We start from the raw sequence: 20,447 nt of genomic DNA, 5'->3' as shown, positions 1-20,447 counted from the left end.
GTGTATGTGCGTATAGTGCGTCTGTGTGTCTGACCGTGTGACCGCTCTTACCAGGGCAGTCCAGGGCAATACCGGTTTTATATGGCTACAAAGATACCATCTTGCAGTTTACCGTAGAAACCGCGCTTAGTAACATTGTAATCGAGCAGCCAGTCCTTGATTTGCTACCAATGTCCATTAAAAACTAAAAACCCTTTAAAAGTATTTTTGCATGGCGGTGCCGATCGAATCACAGAGAGGCTTTACCTATTAGGACGAGGAGCCCAACACAATGTGCCCCAACACAATTCTGCACTATGAGTCTTGGGTCACTTGTTTGACACAAACATCTACGTTGTCTGTCTCAAAGTCCCGAACCGCATTTTTGCCCAACTGCACAGTTCTCCCTGCAATGCTAGATTTTCTTAGGTCCTGGTTCTGAATTTCTGGTCTCTAGGTCTCCTTTTTTAAATGGGTTTATATGTTACGGACAAAATTCTATACAAATCTATATTCATAGGCTGTTTCTCTGTCATGTTCCTCTATCATGTTAATAGACAACTGAGGCTATATGTAGTAGGCGTCATATGTCAAAATAATGATCGTATTCTGAATCAGATTTGACGTCACTGTAATACATGGTAATACAAGTCCTATAAAGGTATATTTTCGAAAAATAGTCACACTCCATTGAAGGATCCTGTTCTGACACGAACCAATGTAATTGCAAAGTCATGCTTTGATAGATATCTGAAATCCCAGCGGCGGAAACTGAACTCACTCTCAAATCCCAAGAGCGTCGTAACCCATCATATTCACAGTGACTAACGACGACTTTAAATATTTCCCCGACCCCTCGTCCATCTGGTGGTCTTTCGTCCGTAATATATTTCATAATGTGGATGTACATTATTTTGTCCCTATACCTTTACGCTGCTATATCACCCGTCTCTTATATCATCACCCCTAGTCCGTCACGACCAGCAGAGGAGGGGGGATCTATCGATCTCACCACAACGGACGGGAACACGGGGGTAATTACACCGCAAACCCCCAGTTATGGATATCGATTGTGTTTACTAAATGAATAAATATCGGTTCGTGTGTTTGAAGTCCGTGCACACTCAAGCGTTTAGCACGAGCGATGAAAGCCAGTAAATATGCCAACAGAAGACAGGCCTCTCTTAAGAATTCCTTATGTGGGCACGGAACAGGGGGAATTAAACCAGCTAAGAAATTGGCAATTTTCGAGAGCACTACAGTTCCGGTTTGATCACAAGGGAATTTGGACACTGGATTAATCATATTTGCTTTGGATTAGGGTTTGTTTGTTGTAATGATTAGCTGGTTTTAAACAATAGTGTTTATTGACGTCGATAATCCATTAACCTGAATCCGTTGTAACAGACTGAGACCAGCCACGGCTTGGTAGATATGCGTGGCCAAGGATTTCAAACCTTTTGGACCGCATGCGTGAATCTGATAATTCCAATGGAGGTATTTGATATCATGTTTACTATAGTATAATTGTGTATATTTGTGATATTGTGGAAGGTTCAATCTCTTTGTAAACAAAATAAAAGGAATTTAGTTTTTCAGAACATAAATCTACCTTTTGTTATTGATAAAAACAAATATATTAACAGATGAATCTATGCTCTCTGCTTAATGTCTGGGATGACAACAAAGGGTTTGCATCGATCCATGCTAAAAGAACTGTCAGAAAACGATACGAAAATATAACTTGTCTTAAGCGATTGTGTTGATGTAGTAATGTAATAAGTAATAATGTATCTAACGTAACCCAGAAATTGTGGACTTTCTCCTCCTCTCCTCCTCTTCCTCCTCCTCCTCCTCTTAGAGAAGAGTCTTTGGACGCCATTTGAAATAGATGCACACGAAGGCAAACATTTATGGACGTCAAATATTATTATCATGTATATATTTATATCGCGTAGATTGGTTTTGAGTAATTAATATGCAATATTCCCTAATTTATAGAGGTGGTGAGGAAATTCATTTACGTTTCCGTGTCTTTGGATGAAAACAAAATAAAATGACCATATTGAACGTGTTATGGAACAGATCAAATAAGCCATTTTGATCCGGCAACAGTATATCAAACAGACCAACTGGGGCATATTAAGTAGGAGGGACGGGTATTTCTACAAGAAGAAGGATGAACATGACATTGGCAAGTTTCTGACAAGCGACACCTGAAAAGTCTTCTCTAAACTCATTCTTCAGCGGATTCTTACAGTCAACCAGCGCATAGTCTTGTGAAACAAGCTCAGTTAGTAGTACGCTTAGCAATAACCGTAATGGCTTTTAAGAAATCGAACTTCGTCCAAGTCTCAAGAGGGTCGATCTAACCAAACAAGCCACACGTACTCAAGTTTCAAATAAGCCTTATCTGCAGGCAACGTTAAGTGCCCCGGACAGAACAGTCGTCTCTTTCATGAACAGAGTGCCGCGGATGTATATTTGCTGCGTGATTATTGAGAAGGTGTTTAGGAGTGCTCTTATGTCGATGTCAAAATGTTTCCGAGTGATGTGATGTCTGCATGCAACTTCCTGTTGACTTAACAAATAAGAAATGTGTGTATCAGAGAGGATACTTACACCATTGGGAATATATGCTAGAGAAGTATTTTAGGATCTCCCAGCAGCCGTGAAAGTGTTATCAAGAAGTCAGTATGACACATCTCACCTTCAGGAAATTCTTGTTTATTCCAAGACCAAATGCTGGAAAGGTAAAGTCTTTCAGGATCTATAAGCAGCAGAAAAAGTGTTATCTAGTAATTAGTATGACACATCCCACCCTCAGAAAGTCTTGTTTACTTCTAAGGCAAATGCTGTAAGAGTCCCTGTTTTTAGGTTATCAAGCTAACCAGAAGACTAGTTATCCCGTAATAAATAAAACACCTGCCATCCCCAAGAAACTGTACTTGCTGATATGGAATTAGCCCCTGAAAAAATAAAAGATTACGGAAAAAGCAAGGTTTGTCTCACTGTTTGACCACACAATCCACAAACACACTACATGAATAGTACCACACTATCTAATGGTGGGTGACGTCACTAGTGTTCTGCATGGTACTGACATGCAGTGCGGGTGATAAGGCCAGGTATAACATAACACCTGATTTTGAAAAATATCTACACTTAGCCAAGGAGTGAACATATCTCGAAAACAATGGATTGGAGGGTCTTTGTTCTCCCGTAACTAAACACGGTAAAATTTCAGAGAAGTTCAAGGTTACCTAAATCCACCTGGCTTACCAAGGAGAATATTGCTTCGCCTGGTGTAATTTCAGAACCTACCACTTATGATCTTCCAGGGACCAAGAGTGAAAGCTATCTTGTTAAACCACTCCACTGATTCATTGTAGCGTGTCAAAAAAGTAGGGCATCTTCATTTTGTTTATTTACAATTACAACTATTTAGGAGATTTATCAGAGTCAATCAATAATGATATGATATTATTGGATGTTTTGAGAGTGCATCGACATTTGCATCGCCTTACAACCATAGTTATTTGGAATGTAGTCGCTTTTGAAAGATGATTGGTGTATGGCGTGTAATTTGCATGTATACGATTTTAATTTTAAAACAAACGACTAGCTATAGAAACAAACACTAACAAATGTGGGATGCAAGAAGAGTGTCAAAATTAATGTTCTAAGCGATTTCTCGACCTTCTTGAAAAAACGTCAAAATCAAGAATGGGACCCCATGCACTTGTGTGGGGCTACTGCGTTATGCACGTGCATATCATGCGTTGTGTTAAGCGGTGGTAACAGAGGGAAATGGTGGTGTGTTCATAAGATGTCTGTCCTTGAAACGTTTGTTAGCATTTACACTTACGATCCAAATTGAAAGTTCATTATCGCCTACTTTTTTGGAGGAGTATAAGTAAATATGGAGCACGACAGCATGCAAAGGGAATCTGATGTGACAAGGAGTCTCCTTGGTTCAAGCATTGCGTACATGGCTGATCCAATATGTACGCAATAATGTATTTCAGCGTGACCCGTAGTGGACCAGTCGAAATGCATTTGATCCAGTCGTAGACGTATTTTGCATACGACAGTCTTTTGCCTCAATTTGGAGGGTATGTTGTTACTGTTAGTACTCAGGAACAGACCCGTGAAGATCCAGGTAAAAATTGATTTCACAAGCCCATGCTTGTCGTACGAGGTGGATAACAGGATCGACAGTCAGACTCGCTGACCTGGTTGACACATGTAGTCGAATCTTAGTTGCGTAGATTGATGCTCATGATGTTGATCACTGGATTGTCAAGACTCAGTTATTTGCAGACCATTATGAAATATAGCTGAGTGCCAGCAAGAGCAACCAACAGCTCGGTCACATTTGCTCGGTCTGAGAAAATGGATGATGTATTTAAGAACCGATAGTAGTCAAATGTATGTTCTGTCCGACATCTAAGTAATGAGCCCATCTATCCACTGACGCATTTACGTCTGCCCGCAATCTGTCCAAACCGACATCTGACTAATGAGACAATCTTTCCATAGCTACATCTCAGTTAGCCAACAATCTGTCCAAACCGACATCTGTAGAGTAATGAGCCAATCTGGCAATTGCTACGCCTGACCAGTCATCAGAGGGGTAATCCGACATCCATTTTGGTAGTTATGATAATATTGAGCGGATATGACAATTTAGATCTGTATTGATGTATTGCCATCTGGCCAATACAGTTTGAGTGAGACATCTTTATCGGAGTTAGTTGAGTTTTACGTCACACTAAGCAATATGGAGGTCTTTATCTGAACGGACGAATCTGTTACTGAAATGTTACTGAAATATAGGTTATTGGGGTTATTGGCTGCTATAAACTTGCTATGCTACGAGCCGTTTCATTTGCTCCCGTGGTTTTTTATTGTGTGGTGAAGTTGACTTGCCTTTCCATGTGTTTGTGACTGTTACCACGACTGGATAAGGATACGCTCATGTTTTGTTTTCCACGAACAGCTTGTACCGTTTCCATTAAATAGTGATGCATACACTCATGTAGTCGACGTAGTCAAACCTGTAACCAAAGCTGGAGTGAAAGCTGTAAGTCAAAGCTGATATTTCTTATAAATAGTGGAAATGGGTTTCTCTCTTCAATTTATTCTAGGATTCGCTGCTAAAATACTGTCGGATATGTACCTGTCCGACTTCAACATGAATCACGGGACCCGTAGCTCGAATCCAAATGATCCAAAAGTATGAGCACCTTTCATTTAGAGGTGAACAACTCCCCTCAGAGAGGCACATATGGGAGACAACTCCGTAGTTAAAGTAACATCCCTCGTCTCGTCGGTCGCCGGATCTTTTGATTAATGACGGTATCAGTTTTGAGTTAGCGGAATTATCTAGTTTCCATGCTCAAGAAACCACAGCAGGAAATTGCTTACTAGTAAAGCAGGGGTGACAATCGGCGTCAAATAAATCCCGAAAAGCCCTTGGCGTTCATCTGACCTTTGTTACACTGTTGCCACCAAATTATGTTCGATGGAATCACGTTAGTATCGCGAGCTGGCCCATGCTACCGGCACAGACAGACGACATCCGGGGATGTATAACCAGTCTTTGCTTATGCGAGTGTGAATAATAGGTTATTATCCCCTTGGATTTATCAATTCTGGTAATGTTTTCTTGCCTTAGTATTTTGTTCATTCGCGGAGACAACATTCTTAGCTCCAAAGATGAGGTCACTCGAATATTGCTCCACCTGGAGCCCCGGGACTAAAGAAAGCTAGGCTGGAGGATATTTTGTGCGAAGTGTTCAGTCGGTTTGCTCAGAAGAAATTTTCCTGTGAGTTGTCATATCGACCTGGTAAACATGCTGATCTCCTCTCAAAGCGCAAAGCCATTCTGATATGATTTTGAGAGCATCTTAGCAGAGGATATTTAATTGTTCAGCTTTGCTGCAATTCAAGTTTTAATTCAATCGAACTTGGAGAGTTGTTGCTGTGGAGTAGGCGCCCGGCACTAAGAAGCCCAGTGTCATCAGTTATAGTGTTTCCTAATTGTAGATTTGTTTTGTACATAGTTACAAGACCCATGAAGGTCCCGGGGTAGGATAGGCCTTCAGCAACCCATGCTTGCCATAAAAGGCGACTGTGCTTGTCGTAAGAGGCGACTAACTGGATCGGGTGGTCAGGCTCGATGACTTGGTTGACACACGTCATCGGTTCCCAATTGCGCAGTGATGTTGTTGATCACTGGATTGTCTGGTCAAGACTCGATTGTTTACAGACCGCTACCATACAGCTGGAATGTTGCTGAGTGCGGCGTAAAACTAAACTCACTGACTCACATAGTTACAAAGTGTAGTCTAGCTCAACATTGCAGACACAGGGGTATGCTGAAGCATGCTTACCTGATTGAATACACCGAGGAATTGTTTGTTTGTTGTTTTAAGCCGCAGTCAACAATATTCCAGTGATATAACGGTGGTCTGCAAATAGTCGAGTCTAGATCTGACAATCCAGTCATGAACAGCATCAGCATCGCCCTACGAAATAGAGGTTTGATGAAGTGTGCCAATCAAGTCATCGAGCCTGACTACCCGATCACATTAGTCGCCTAACGCGACAAGCACGGGTTGCTGAAGATCAATTGTGCCCTGATCTTCACGGGTAGTTCAACAAGGAAACCCGAACGTTCTTAGTCTCGGAAGCACTCTCTTCGTTAAAACCCTCACGTTGTTGTATAAAGTCGTCAGAATACTGTCGACGTTGTGAAAGTCTACACGATCAGTATTGAAACCGTCTGAACATTGTCTTTCCTGACGTCGTCAAAGCTTTGTTGCCGTTAAGACCTCTGTCTTATTTAAAGGCAGCAAAACCAACATCGTCAAGAACGGTCGCGGTTAAAGTTGTCACAACACTGTCGTTTCTAAACTGTCGTTGCTAGCTTCGTTGTCGTTGTCAAAGCTGTCGTTATGTAAGTCTTAAAAACAACGTCGTCGTTAACACCACCAAAGCACTACCGTTGCCAGTCTAACTCTCCAAGCCAAATGACACGTTTATTAATCGCTGAAGCTGCCAAGCATTTAATTCATCCTGACGAAGAATATCCATTCTGCTATCGGAAGCTATTGCTTCAACGTTTTGACTGGGTTAACCAATCTTGCACTTAAATGGGTCTAGACATTGGTCGTTAGGTTCTAATTATAAGTAACAGTACAGGTGAAACAAAGACAGTTCAGGAAGATGGGTATCCTGCAAGAGTCTAGATCTAGGAACCATTGCGTCACGACCATGTATAGGATAGCAAGACTATTGACCAAATACCAGTTGCACCAAGTATAAGATAGCAAGACTATTGACCAAATACCAGTTGCACCATGTAGCTTACCATCACGTTGTCTAGACGGTAACTTCAGTACAACGTGTTGTTTTTGAGATCGATGTTGAATTAAGGTCACTAAAATCAATGAATAAAGACCTTTGGCATCAATAACTTACGAAAGAATTACGAAAGAAATTGATCCTTTTGGAAAAATGTTGCATATCACAGTTATTATTGTATCCTAGTTGGCGAAAAACAGTATATCCAAGCACTTTTTAAAACAGGCTTGTTTTTTGAAAAAGGTATTTTGATGGTATGTTAGAAAATACGAATACTTCATGTTACAGGTGTCAGTATTTCATCTAAAGTGAAAAATGCTGTGTGGAAATCACACAAACTTATACTATTATTCCTTATTTATTGACACTCGTGTTCTTTTTGGGGGGGAAATTGTTAAACGTTAGTGAGTGAGGTTGCTGTTTGCTGTTTGCTGTTTGCTGTTCGCAATCAGCAATATTACAGCTTTATGAAAGTGGTCTGTGAATAATCGGATCTGAACCAGATATTCCAGGGATCAACAGAATGAACATCGATCTCTGCAAATGGCATACGATGACATGTCAACCCAGTCAGCGAGACCCACCGTTAGTCGCCTCTTTCGACAAGCATGGGTTACTGAAGATCTATTCTAAGATTTTCACGGGTGAGACAACACGTTTGTGCCTGTGATTAGTATTCGTCACTTCACAATCCGGTTAAAACAATGGCATCATTTATAAGTTACATATATACACACGTAAATGAAGTAAGTGCCATTTGCTAAAACTTATTCAATTATAGTAAACTGGTCCCAGTTCTTCATCATTTTCTTACACCCAATAATCATTTCCTCTGATATTTATAGCGTTTATCTGATATTCTACAAATGGCACAAGACCCATCCACGATGGGGGGACGTCATCGCCGTTGGAACGACGTCACCAGATGGTATTTACGACAATGTTTAATGTTTAATACAGTTTCATTGTTTTACCAGACTATGTATATATGAAGAGTTTAACATTTCGCCACATGTGTGTCACTAAATATTCATTTGAAAGACTTCCTTTTGACGTCTGTGCTTTAAATAACTATCTCTTTCAACGATATTATTTATACAGCGTTCATGGTAGGACGTCCATTACGCATGGAGTTTCGAAAATATTTCTATTTCTTCAGTAGTCACGCAAAACGTGATTATCCCCATTTTACGGGTGTGGACTGTCTCTAATCTTTTGATTGATCGACCACTTCGAGCTGAAGATGAATGCCATGTCTTATTGGTGGGCCAGTCTTAACCCGTAGCCTGCTAGAGAGATGTGGATAAAGGTGCAGTATGCTTATTTACTTTTAATCATGTGAAAGAAGTGCGCTTTACTAGGTTCAATTTGTTTTCAAGAATTAAGAGACTGTCTAATGTTTTCTTTCGTGATAATCACGTACAATGTATTTCAGTAGGTTTTATCATTTGCTGACCAAAATGCAGGGTTGGCAGATTGTATTGTACTTGTGTAGAGAATTAAACACTAAGCCCCTGTAGTTACGATTGTGCCGCAGATTGTAACTTAATTATCGTAGTTCCGATGTGAAGCCAATTTCTGGTTTACCCGGTTGTGATGATGCTGGAATATTGCTTAAAGTGGCATAAAACCGTACTCAGGCACTGACTCAACGGTTGCATTAAGCAACAGCATTACCCAAGAGGCCAACCCGCCATCTCATTACATCGGGAAGGGGTTCGTGTGATGTAGGCATTACAAAATGTGATTTTATGGAATTCCTTCTAGTCAGAAACACATTATCCCCTCTCACTTTTGTTTGAAGGTAAACATAGATACTCCACTACGAGTGAGTGAGTGAGTGAGTTTAGTATAACGCCGCACTCACCAGTATTCCAGCTATATGGCGGTGGTCTGTAAATAATCGAGTCTGGACCAGACAATCCAGTGATCGACAACATGAGCATCGATCTGCGCAATTGGAGACCGATGACATGTGACAACCACGTCAGAGAGCCTGACCACCCGATCCCATTAGTCGCCTCTTACTACAAGCATAGTCGCCTTTTATGGCAAGCATGGGTTGCTGAAGGCCTGTTCTACCCCGGGTAGACCTTCACGGGTCTCCACTATATAGTGTTGTATATACGACGTCCCTCGAGACGAATATGTTATTCAGCTAGGTCAATATGTACGATTTATACAACTATATTGGTGAGTGAGTTTAGTTTTATGTCTCACTTAGCAGCATTCCGGCAATATCACAGCGGAAGGCCGATTTCGTATTTAGAAACTGTAAAATATTGTCACAAACTACTTCCATATTCAAACGAAATATCTAACACTCAATAGTACATTCCATGACACAATTCGTGATCGTTAGTATATGGTTACACATGCAGCACTATTGAATGGTGTTAGAAAATGCGAATCCTGTACACCGATTGAACCTGTCACAGATACACATCTAAAGCAAATAGGCTGTTATCTTAAAAACAGTGAAACATATGTTACAGGCTGAAAAATGAATAGTCACAATGTGCCATTTTCATCATGAAGTTGAAAAAATGAGAATTCAAAACAATTCATGTATTAATACCTGAGTCATAAGCTTGTACGTCGCAAACATGTCGGTTTGTCTTGAGCATTGCTGTCATTTTTTCTGTTTTCGTGTACTGACAGCAGATCCAAGAAAGTTTAAAATATGAGGCAAGCCTGGTAAATGGAGAAAGTCCCTGTGCTATATTGTATGATTATCATTTAGGAATATGTTATTTCAGTAACTAGATGCTAGTCTAGGTCTGCACTGAACACCTTGTTACCGCCCATTTGAGTATACACACTACTGTATACAATATATATATCAAAGATTCCACATATGTGTTCGCGAAGTAGACTTGTTCGTCAGCAGCCCATGCTTGACGTAGGTGATGACTAACAGAATCGGGTGGTAGGCTTGATTGACTTGATTGACATATCTCATCGTGTCCTATATGGGTAGATGAACGTCAAGATGTTCATCATTACATTGTACGGTACAAAGTTAATTATTTAGAAACCCCCGTAACAAAGTTTAAAACGTGGAGTTAGACACACACACACACACACGCACGCACACACAAACAGACAAACGAAGAACATTCCTGTGGGTTTCAATGCATATATAGTCCTGAACCCAGTCCAATTATTGAGATCGTTAACATTATTGAAGCAGTATTGGCAGGTTTGTAACCACAAGGAGTGCAATTTTAAAAAATTAACATTGCACAACTGCTGCGAGTGACATGGTATTGCGGATAATGGCCCGATACTTCTTGCACAGCTTGTGGTGAACCATGGCATCTTGAGACAAAAATGCTCGAAATAGACACGGGTGATATCGAATATCACAGAAACAAATTCATAAATGGCTGAAGACCCCCCTATGATCTCCCTAAAAGAAAGTCTTCAGAAAAGACAACGGCATAGCACATAATCTAATCATGAATTGGAAATTTCGATATTTCTAAACACGAAGTACAAATGACATGCAAATTCACAAATCTGGTTATTTTGTTACAGTGCAAATTAGAGCTGTATTGCCGTGGAATTACTTTTTATCGAACACACTATAATCAGTGTTGAACAATTAATTTTTCTGATACTGCTTCAATGATAATGTGACGGGTTGCTGTGCATTATAATTCACACTGGCCCAGCTCTGATGTGAAAGGGCACACTGACATTGTGGTTTTAAAGTAATTGTTTCTTCGATTTCATGAGTTAAGTTTGGATTATCAATACTGTTCTGAAAAGAGAATGGGTGGATTTTTACACACAGTAGAAGATAAACATATTACCCCAGAAATGTTAGTCAAAAAATGGAAAACCATTTCACACTTAAACAACAGACATGTCTGTATTACATGTAATCAGATAGTACTTGTGATGTCGATGTTGTACCTTAGCTGTCAGGATCCTCAGCTATTGTGTTCGAATCATACAAAAACCTTTTGATCACGATACGTAGCCTGTCGGCGACACGCCAATATTCTCCCAAAGACGCAGTGTCTCTGCTTGTAGATTTCAGTATTGTTCTTACTGTTGTGGGTTAACGGTTTGTTTCCTTATCAATAAAATGTTCATAATAACAGTGTATCGCCACATAAGCAGGAACACATGACAGTTACAATAGAGCCGTGGAACCATCATGCCCCTCTGTAACTTTAGCTGGCTTCAGTGTCAGGTGTAAGCTCTGTGTGCAGCGTACCAGAGCCCAGAGCGTGTTAAGCCGCTTCCTAGCATATACCTCTAGGAGGATCATCTCAGTTTTGAGCCTCTTGTAACCCTACCAAGAGGCCACGTGAACCTGCCATATGCAACAAGAAACACTGTGAAGAGGTTGGGACAAGTAACGTATTCCGATATAGATCCTCGCACAGCATACAGCACAGACCTTCAGCAACCCATGCTTGGAGGCGACTAACGGGGTCAGACTTGCTTACTTGGTTGACAAATGTCATAGGTTCCCAGTTGCGCAGATCGATGGCCATAATGTTGATCACTGGATTCTCTGGCCCAGATTCGATTATTTACAGGACCTTTAATTTTGTTGAATGCGGCGTTAAACAACAGACCACCTAACATAGACTAGCACAACATTGATGGCTTTGTCTATATTAAATTAAGATCTACGCGATGGGATGTCTGGAACTGTTACCCGTGAAGGTCCCGGGGTAGAATAGGCCTTCAGTAACCCAAGCTTGCCATAGAAGGCGACTATGCTTGTCGTAAGAGGCGACTAATGGGATCGGGTGGTCAGGCTTGCTGACTTGGTTGGCACATGTCATCGGTTTCCAATTGGGCAGATCGATGCTCTTGTTGTCGATCACTGGATTGTCTGGTCCAGACACGATTATTTACAGATCGCCGCCATATAGCTGGAATACTGGTGAGTGCGGCGTTAAACTAAACTCACTCACTGGAACTGCTGTCAACATTATTCTGTTCTATCCTAAAGTCTCGAAACTGAAGGAAAAGTAACCAGGGGTTACCATCATGACGTCATGGAGGCTTAATAAAGAACTCGGTCATTGCAACCACCAAGTCTGTTGTCAGCTCCTGCAAATGTACGTTAATCGTTGAATGTTACGTAGGTACCAGTATCCAACTGTTTCAGTAGATAATTTTCCAAATGTTTCAGTCTAAACAATTGACCCTCAGTTAAGCCGGACAAGCGAAACCATCAGGATTGGTAAAAATGTCCGCACAGACAAAAAATGGATCGGAGTAATGCCATTAATGAATTGAAAGTTCGTTGTCCCGATTAGGGATCGCCACGAATAGCAGCGAAAGTGCCGATGCGTCGTTAAAAGCAATACTCACTCAGTCACTCCGGATTAGGGAGGGTTCAACGTGCTCAGAACACAGACCAAATGGCTTTAGGAATGCTCAACACACGACATAAACTTCAAGCAACCGAACTGTATTTGAAATGATCTTATTAATATTTATCAGATAATTAACTAAACATCTCGTGGGATGTTTTTGGTATGTGTGCTTCTTTCTACCGTATACATATCCACGGAGCCATGACAATCGACAATGTAAAATTACAACCCATACGTTGTTTATCGAACAGTCTTATGTATGAAATACAGTCGGGCTAATGAATAAACATAACCATCTTCAAACACAAGACGAGTTGTTATATTTGCAAGTCTTAGGTCCAGTGACACAGAACTAGAATTGACACCTTCTAGCCTACTGTAAACTAGGGTTATATCGAACTCGATATATCAATCACGGGCATGCTGGTCAAGATTTTGTCCAGTTCGCCATCTTGAAAATATTTAGTGTCAGCTATGCGTAACACAGACAGAAGTATACTCAGGTCCAATGATGTAAATAACAGTCAGATTGTGAAATCAGTCATTTCGTGAAATCACTAAAATTTTCAGTCACTTCGTGAAATGACTAAGAGGATCAGCCATTTAGCTTTCAGCAAACTAAGGGCCTTTTCGATTATTGCGAAACTGGTTTTGGTCTCTGAAACTGGTTTCTCCTGTTATAAACGAGCGTCTAATTTCGTATACATGGTTTCAAAGAGAAAAAATAGGTTCATAAAATAGTGGATTTCAAAATGGATAGCCAAAAATGTCTCAGCTGCTTTATATGTGGAATGAATTGGATGTCACCATTGCGGAAGGTAATATTTTTTGTCATTTTATCCGAGAATTGTCAAATAATAAAAAGATGGAATGCTTTTGGAGGTAAATATTTCCGTATATATAATTATATTGTGACAAGTAATTATATGCGTACAAGTTAGATAAAATAGTCACGTGTAATAGACTGTGGTTAAAAATAGTATTTTCCAACTTCTCAGAACAATGAATGTTGTTTTGCCTGTCCCTTACCATTGTTTCCGCCATGATTAATGTGAGAGAACGGGAAACCGAAACTGCGAAACCTGCCTCGCAGATGGTTTCGAAATTTCAGAGCACATTTTCAGGTTTCGAGAAAACGAGTGCTTGGTTTCCCACAGACCAATGCCGGTTTAGCATAATCGAATAGACCCTAAAAGAACTCGAAGGGACCAGTAACTATAGTTCGTCATATGGTGTCCACTAACATATATAGACAAACAGTTCACGGTATCCTCGGTTCATTTTAAGACTGTTCGTTATGGATTATTAGATTTCCATATTTGATTCACAACCGGGGCGGTGTGGTAGCCTAGTGGTTAAAGCATTCACTCGTCACGCTAAAGACCCGGGTTCGATTCAACAGATGGGTACTACGTGTGAAGCATCTTTCCGGTATCCCCCCTACCATGATAGTGATGGATAGTGAAGTCTGCGTAAAACTAAGCTCACTCACTCACTCATATTCAGTAACAACATGTGTAGGTTTTTATGGACACTGTACATCGCTCTTCACATTAATTATGATCCATCTTTAAAAAGCTGCGTATTCGCCACCCTGTCAGATCAGCAAGGTTATGGATTAGTCCCGTAGTGGTATTCAAAATTTCCATATACGTCACTGAAATACATAAAATTTAGAAATGCCATCAGAAAAATGAATTACATCAAGAAAACATGTCCTTTAAGTTTACGTATTACCATAAATAATATATTTCAGAGATGTCAGTCACATTCCATTAAGATTCTGGCAGATATAGGCAGATAATACTCCCCTTGGGGAGCTGATTAAAGCATTATTTCAGAAGCTTCATCGGGTTAGGTACCAAAGGCCGTGGGGCTCATATATCAGTTGGTCCGTGCTTCTCGAGGGGCAGGTGAGCTGGTGCAGTAGATATGTCGAGAAGCCCAGGTGAACAGATCTCGTTCTGATGGATCCCAGCTTCCCTGGAGTGGCAATTATTAATCTGAGTTAGATGGTGCTGTAACTGTTTCTTGTTACTAAATGCTTATGAGGAAAGTGCTTAGCGTCGTTTAAGGTGCCTGTCACATCAATATCGATAATAGCTTTTGTTAAACTTGATATGGAAACACATGGTTTACGATAATAGACAAAATGTGAACGATATTGTTAAATGAGGAGCAGATCTGGAATGAGTCTTCCTGTGGAGCGAGTTTTCGGGGAGCCTATACCAGACTGGACTGTTTTGGCTGAGAGAAGTACGATGCGGAATGCTGACACTAAACATTTAGTGTCATTACGATTATTCGTATGTCATTACGCCGCTCCTTCTCTAGCCTCTGAATAAATATAATTTTGGTGGTAACAAACATACCCACATACACTGAAAAGGAGCCTCGGGGAGGCCAGAGACTTGCTCCATTTATGGCTTTAGCATTGAAGAGAGGGTTAGGCAGTAGGAAAATAATATGGTTCAGGATCTGTCAGACAGACTACTCTTCCTCGTTCACTGTGCGACTATGAAATATGAAGGCAGTCACATTTTATTCCTGTGCTATATACAGCATGTATTAGCAACGTCCTGATGTATTAACATCCATCATTGGCAGCAGGTGGATGCTAACATTAATATAATACAAAGCGTACCCTGACAGGTTGGTGCTTCGATCAGGTTGGTGCTTCGATGCTCAGTTTAATATGTTAGTTTACCACTGAATGCATGTCATTGTTCGTGATGCCAGATCGTGATGTCAATCACTGGACTATCTGGTTCATCATTTACAGCAGCCATATAGCTAGAATCTGCCCGAGTTTGGATTTTAAAAACAATGGAACAAAAGACGTGTTGTGTTTATTTTGACAGGCTTATTTTGACAGTCTGTGGTCTTGCCTCTCATCGTTTGCTCTTCTCTGCCTACTTTGAGCCACACTCACTCCAAGAAAACCAAAACACCCTCTTGTCAGGAATCCAAGAGGTACTTGGCTGTTGCTTACACAGAGATAACCTGTGCTGCAAAACCGATGACGTCATGTAATAATAAACATGCACTGGCATACAATTATACAGAAATATCGAGAATTCATTTTCTGTATGCAACCCTACTGCAGTACTTGTATCTGGGTCCATTTGTATCATGATTATCAATTCCAATTTCCACATATCCGATCTCACAGCTGTCTTGTGTTCCAAGTTTTCTGAAGATTCCACAAAGTTCAGCTCTACTGTGACTCTCATGTCCAATGAACTATCTTACTGCGGATTGTATAGGCTGGTTATCCTCGAAGGGGATATATATGACATTTATATTACTGACAACTATATTTACACTGTAAACCTCAAAGAAACAATCATTAAGGACTTAACGAAAAGGAAGTGTGGCTAGTTAATTAAAATAAGCGTTCCATTCGTACAGAAAAACACATTGTATCGCTCACTGAGGTCTGGTTCAACAACCTGTATCCAAACAAAACCGTAACATAGAGAAATGTGTTTGATGTCGTAGGCTTGAAACGAAGGTTTTAGCCAAACATGCGGTACAGAAGCATATGCAATGTCTTCTTTGTTTAGAGGAATGGAAGGAGGGGCATGTTTGTATACCTCGGTGCGATGGAAGGCGCGCCAAGAATAACGTTCGCACTACCCATATAGCTGCAGAAGCAATCGCTCAGAGCTGCCCTACAACGAAGTGGGGAGGGGAAGGGGTGGGGGTAGAGTGGAGAGGGGAGGAGATGGGGCAAAGAAGCAGGTGAAAGGGGAAGGAGGAAGGGATGAAAACACGGAAGGCAACAACAGATGTTGTTGTGCCGTTTAGATGTAAACAAATCATGATTTACATCACACACGGCGGTGGTGCCCTTGCTATGAACTATCTGTGCAAATAACGTTATTTTGAGTTGGCCATCTGCGAAAATGTTGATAATAGATATCAGGTTAATGCTAAGGGTTGACTACACAGTTGATCGCCTTAAAATAGACGCCAGTTTATGCATCTTGTTGAGATGAACCCTTCTTCCCAGTAGTACACCTGTGCTTGGGATGCTTTAAGATTATCCGCTTTCACTTGCTACCTGCGAAACAACGTATTAATATAAAGTACGTACATTCGCATATCACTAGCGATATTATATCTGTTCATGAGGATTTCATGTTAACCATACACACCAACTAACAGAACATCGGTGCCTAAGATTCTAATATTGTCCGTGTACACCTATAGCCAGCATTACAAAATCGGTGCCTAAGATCATATTGTCCATGTACACGTATTACGAGGAATAAAACATCGGTGCCTAAAATTATATTTGTATCTGCATACTTGTTACCAGCAATGCAGCATCGGTGACTAAGTTTGTCATACAACTCTCTACATTCTCTAATTGCCTACTCACACTTATTCCCAATAAGACAACGTCTGTAGCTGAGATCCCCATGTTATATAGACGTCTACCAGCAATTCAACGTTAGTTAGAATCATCAAATTAACTTCAATCACTTACTACTGGAAACGAGAGCATCAAGGCCTGAGATTCTCACATCAGTTTCTGTCATTTATGATTTCTACTGTAAATAGAACATTACGCCCTAAGATTCTCACATCAGTTTCTATCTTTTATGATTTCTACTGTAAATAGAACATTACGCCCTAAGATTCTCACATCAGTTTCTATCTTTTACGATTTCTACTGTAAATAGAACATTACGCCCTAAGATTCTCACATCAGTTTCTATCTTTTACGATTTCTACTGTAAATAGAACATTACAGCTTAAGATTTTCATATCAATTTTAATCACTTGAATGCTCTTACTGTATGTTGTACTTCCTGTGATGGTAATGTCATCCGCATGAACATTCTGTCTGATACGGAAAATGCTGATATCGGAACCAGAACCAATGTATATGTATTCTCATAGTGCTACTAACGGAAATGCAAGAGAGGGACAAATGCAGTCACCCACTGGATGACAGAAGAATGCCTGGCGAACACTTAGCATGGTCATATAAATATGTCAGAACGTCGGCGAAAGATTAATATCCCCGGGTTGGGTGTTGTTAGTGACACGCGTTAATGTTGACGAGGTAGTTTGATCTGTTTCACATGTTAGTGTTATTGATTTCGCTGCAGGGCGTTTAACAACGCTCATATCACCCCGAGTGTTTTACTACAGACCGATCATGGGCGAGCAGTTTTCTTCTCCTGCGATTTTCACAACAACCATGGCGACATCCTCAAAAACTTCAAAAAGTGACTTAAATATTTATGGACGCCTCAAACTTTAAAGTGTTTTTAGACACTGCTGACTGAATATCAATCAATTATGGGTAGGGTTATTGTCGTTTCAAATCAATATTTGTCGGACAACTTTCACCGCATGGATAATCAGGTCTTGTTAATTTCTGAGTGGGTTCGTATTGTGGTAACAATAACAGGTATTGGTGTCATGCCAATCAATACGTGTTGCATGCCTCAACACTTCTGGTGACATCTCTGTCATGGAGTGTCGAAACTATGCCCAAGGTGACATTGTGGGGAGCCTTAAACCAATGTAGTGTCGAAACTATGCCCCAGGTGACATTCTGAGGCGCCTTAAACCTTTGAATTGCACACATCATTAAACTCGGCAGCAGGACGACGTCAAAAGTCGGTGTGTGGAAAGGTCAGTAAGAAAATGTCATAATCGGTGACACGATCATTAATTACAGTGTAGCTGAATGTTGTTATTAATAAATTTTTTTCCTTACAGCGTTATGAATGAGAGGATGATCAGACGTATCCGTCATGGTGACTTCTGTTCCTTTGTGTGTGACGGCGGGAGTCTTCATTGTGATGCTGTTCATTGCAGAAGGTGAGTCCTTTTGTGCTATTACTGGACAACGTTATTGTGTGGATTTACGTGACGTGTGTTGTACGTTGTTCTCCAGCCGTAGCCTCGTGACGTCGGAGATTATTACCTGTTGCCTGGAAACACAATCACAGGCATCAGTAAATATATTCATAACTTGTTGGGAGACGTGACGTTATTTATCCCATGGGCTGACGTTTCTTGCCGTTGTTTTCATGGAGCCGTGTAATCTCCCCTAAGATGCATAGAAATGGATTAATATCTGGAAGGTAACCACGCTCCACTCAACTCTCCTTATCTCGACATCACAATCGTATATATCGAAGTGGTTGTGGGGAGCACTCAAGGCCTACGACCCCAGGGAAATTGTTATAAAACGGGGCATGGGAAATATTTGGGGTGGCTTGGAGATGAGGCTAGGTGTGTGGGAGTGTGAGGTGTGTGTGTGAGATTAGATGTGTGTGTGTATGTGTGTGTGTGTGTGTGTGTGTGTGTGTGTGTGTGTGTGTGTGTGTGTGTGTGTGTGTGTGTCTGTGGTTGGGTGGGGGTGGGGAGTGGGGTGGGGGTGATGGGTTGTGTAAAATTTCCCGTTCATCCTATGTTTCTAAAGGCCTTTGCATTTTGTATAGTTTGGTTGTTGTTTTCTCTAAAACTATTTAGATTATGTTCTGCAGCCAAACAAATTCAATTATAGCCTTAGCTGTACAAAGAATGGATGGAATGAATATCAACCTGTAGGGAGATCCCATTATATATGGTCTTTAGTAAGCCCCTCCTTTCCTCATCCCCTTCAAAACAGGACACCTTGATCTGTGCTGTTCCTGACCGTCCTGAAGATCTTCAGTCCCAAAACTGATCGAGGCACAGCCTCACATCAATTTGCGTCCAATCACTGATTTCACGCCTCGTCGAATCAGCTCTCCTTCACGATTTGTCACGTGTCGCAAAGAAGGGGATTATACGTAAATGTTCCTTAATTTCCTCACAAGGCGGAAATCAATGACCAACACTGTGGCCAACATTGTGCGTGGATATAACGTTAATCAACAGTGTATGTTCCGATCGTATCACGTTGAGCCAGTGGTAGGTCGTGTTACAAGACGGATACGATTTCATTTTGGCTGCAACGCTTCCAATTACAAAAAGTAACAGATACCCTAGCTTTTGCGTAGTAAAATAAAAATGCACATACATTTTATTAGATTAATAATCTGCAAGACGTCTTTAAAAATATTGCCGTTTAGGAAGCGATCTTGTTTGCTTGAATACATCGGAAGGTTATTTATAATTTACCGCAAAACGTCAAAACCGTGAAATCTTTTTGACCTTGAGAATTAGCTTCATATCCTAGGCAAAATAAGGAGATGAAAGCTGTAAAAATATGTTATCACTGCATGAGAAATTATTGAAGATAGTTAATGCCTAAAACATCTTCACATTATTCAGCGTTAATGAATTTTCTGTGACATCAAATATTGGCTTAGTATAACGATGCCTCCAGTATGTTTTCATGTTAATGATTCATGGTTTGCCAAAGTCGCCCTAGGATTATGTAAATGTTAAACATACGATGACTGTATAAAAGCCATTGTGTTTGAAATGTGTCATGCACACGTGTCATAACAACCCTGATTAAACGCTGTTTTGTTAAATACGTTTTTTTAAAGATTTTTCCCTCAGTCGTAGTGTGGACCAAGCCGCAGTATATTTTCTTATGAAACTTTCAAATGCTAAAGATACAAAAGGGCTATTATGGCTCTGCTTTGATTCCAGTTTCCATCCTTATTTCAAAGGCAGTCTGGGATTAAACTTTACCTTTAAGAAATCTAACAAGGCACCAAAGGTAAAAGCGTGTTTTGATCTCACAGCATTTGTGAGTGTTGTGAACATCCATCATGATCACAACAA

At 40.6% G+C, this 20,447-nt stretch overlaps 1 protein-coding gene across 2 annotated transcripts in view; it reads left to right on the top strand.

The window, feature by feature from the left end:
- LOC137265960 (uncharacterized) overlaps positions 1 to 20,447 on the top strand; it is a 63,338-nt gene that overhangs the window by 15,002 nt on the left and 27,889 nt on the right. The window contains exons 1-2 of one of the 2 annotated variants that reach the window (XM_067801448.1): positions 18,240 to 18,353; positions 18,441 to 18,542. In XM_067801448.1, the coding sequence (XP_067657549.1) occupies positions 18,476 to 18,542 (67 nt within the window). In that variant the 5' untranslated portion in view covers positions 18,240 to 18,353; positions 18,441 to 18,475. Of the gene's footprint in view, positions 1 to 18,239; positions 18,354 to 18,440; positions 18,543 to 20,447 lie in introns of those variants that run through there. The other variant, XM_067801447.1, reaches the window with a different exon arrangement.

The sequence above is a fragment of the Haliotis asinina genome, chromosome 15 (assembly GCF_037392515.1).
Source record: "Haliotis asinina isolate JCU_RB_2024 chromosome 15, JCU_Hal_asi_v2, whole genome shotgun sequence".
NCBI lineage: Eukaryota > Metazoa > Mollusca > Gastropoda > Lepetellida > Haliotidae > Haliotis > Haliotis asinina.
This window is presented reverse-complemented; position numbering and strand designations above follow the sequence as displayed.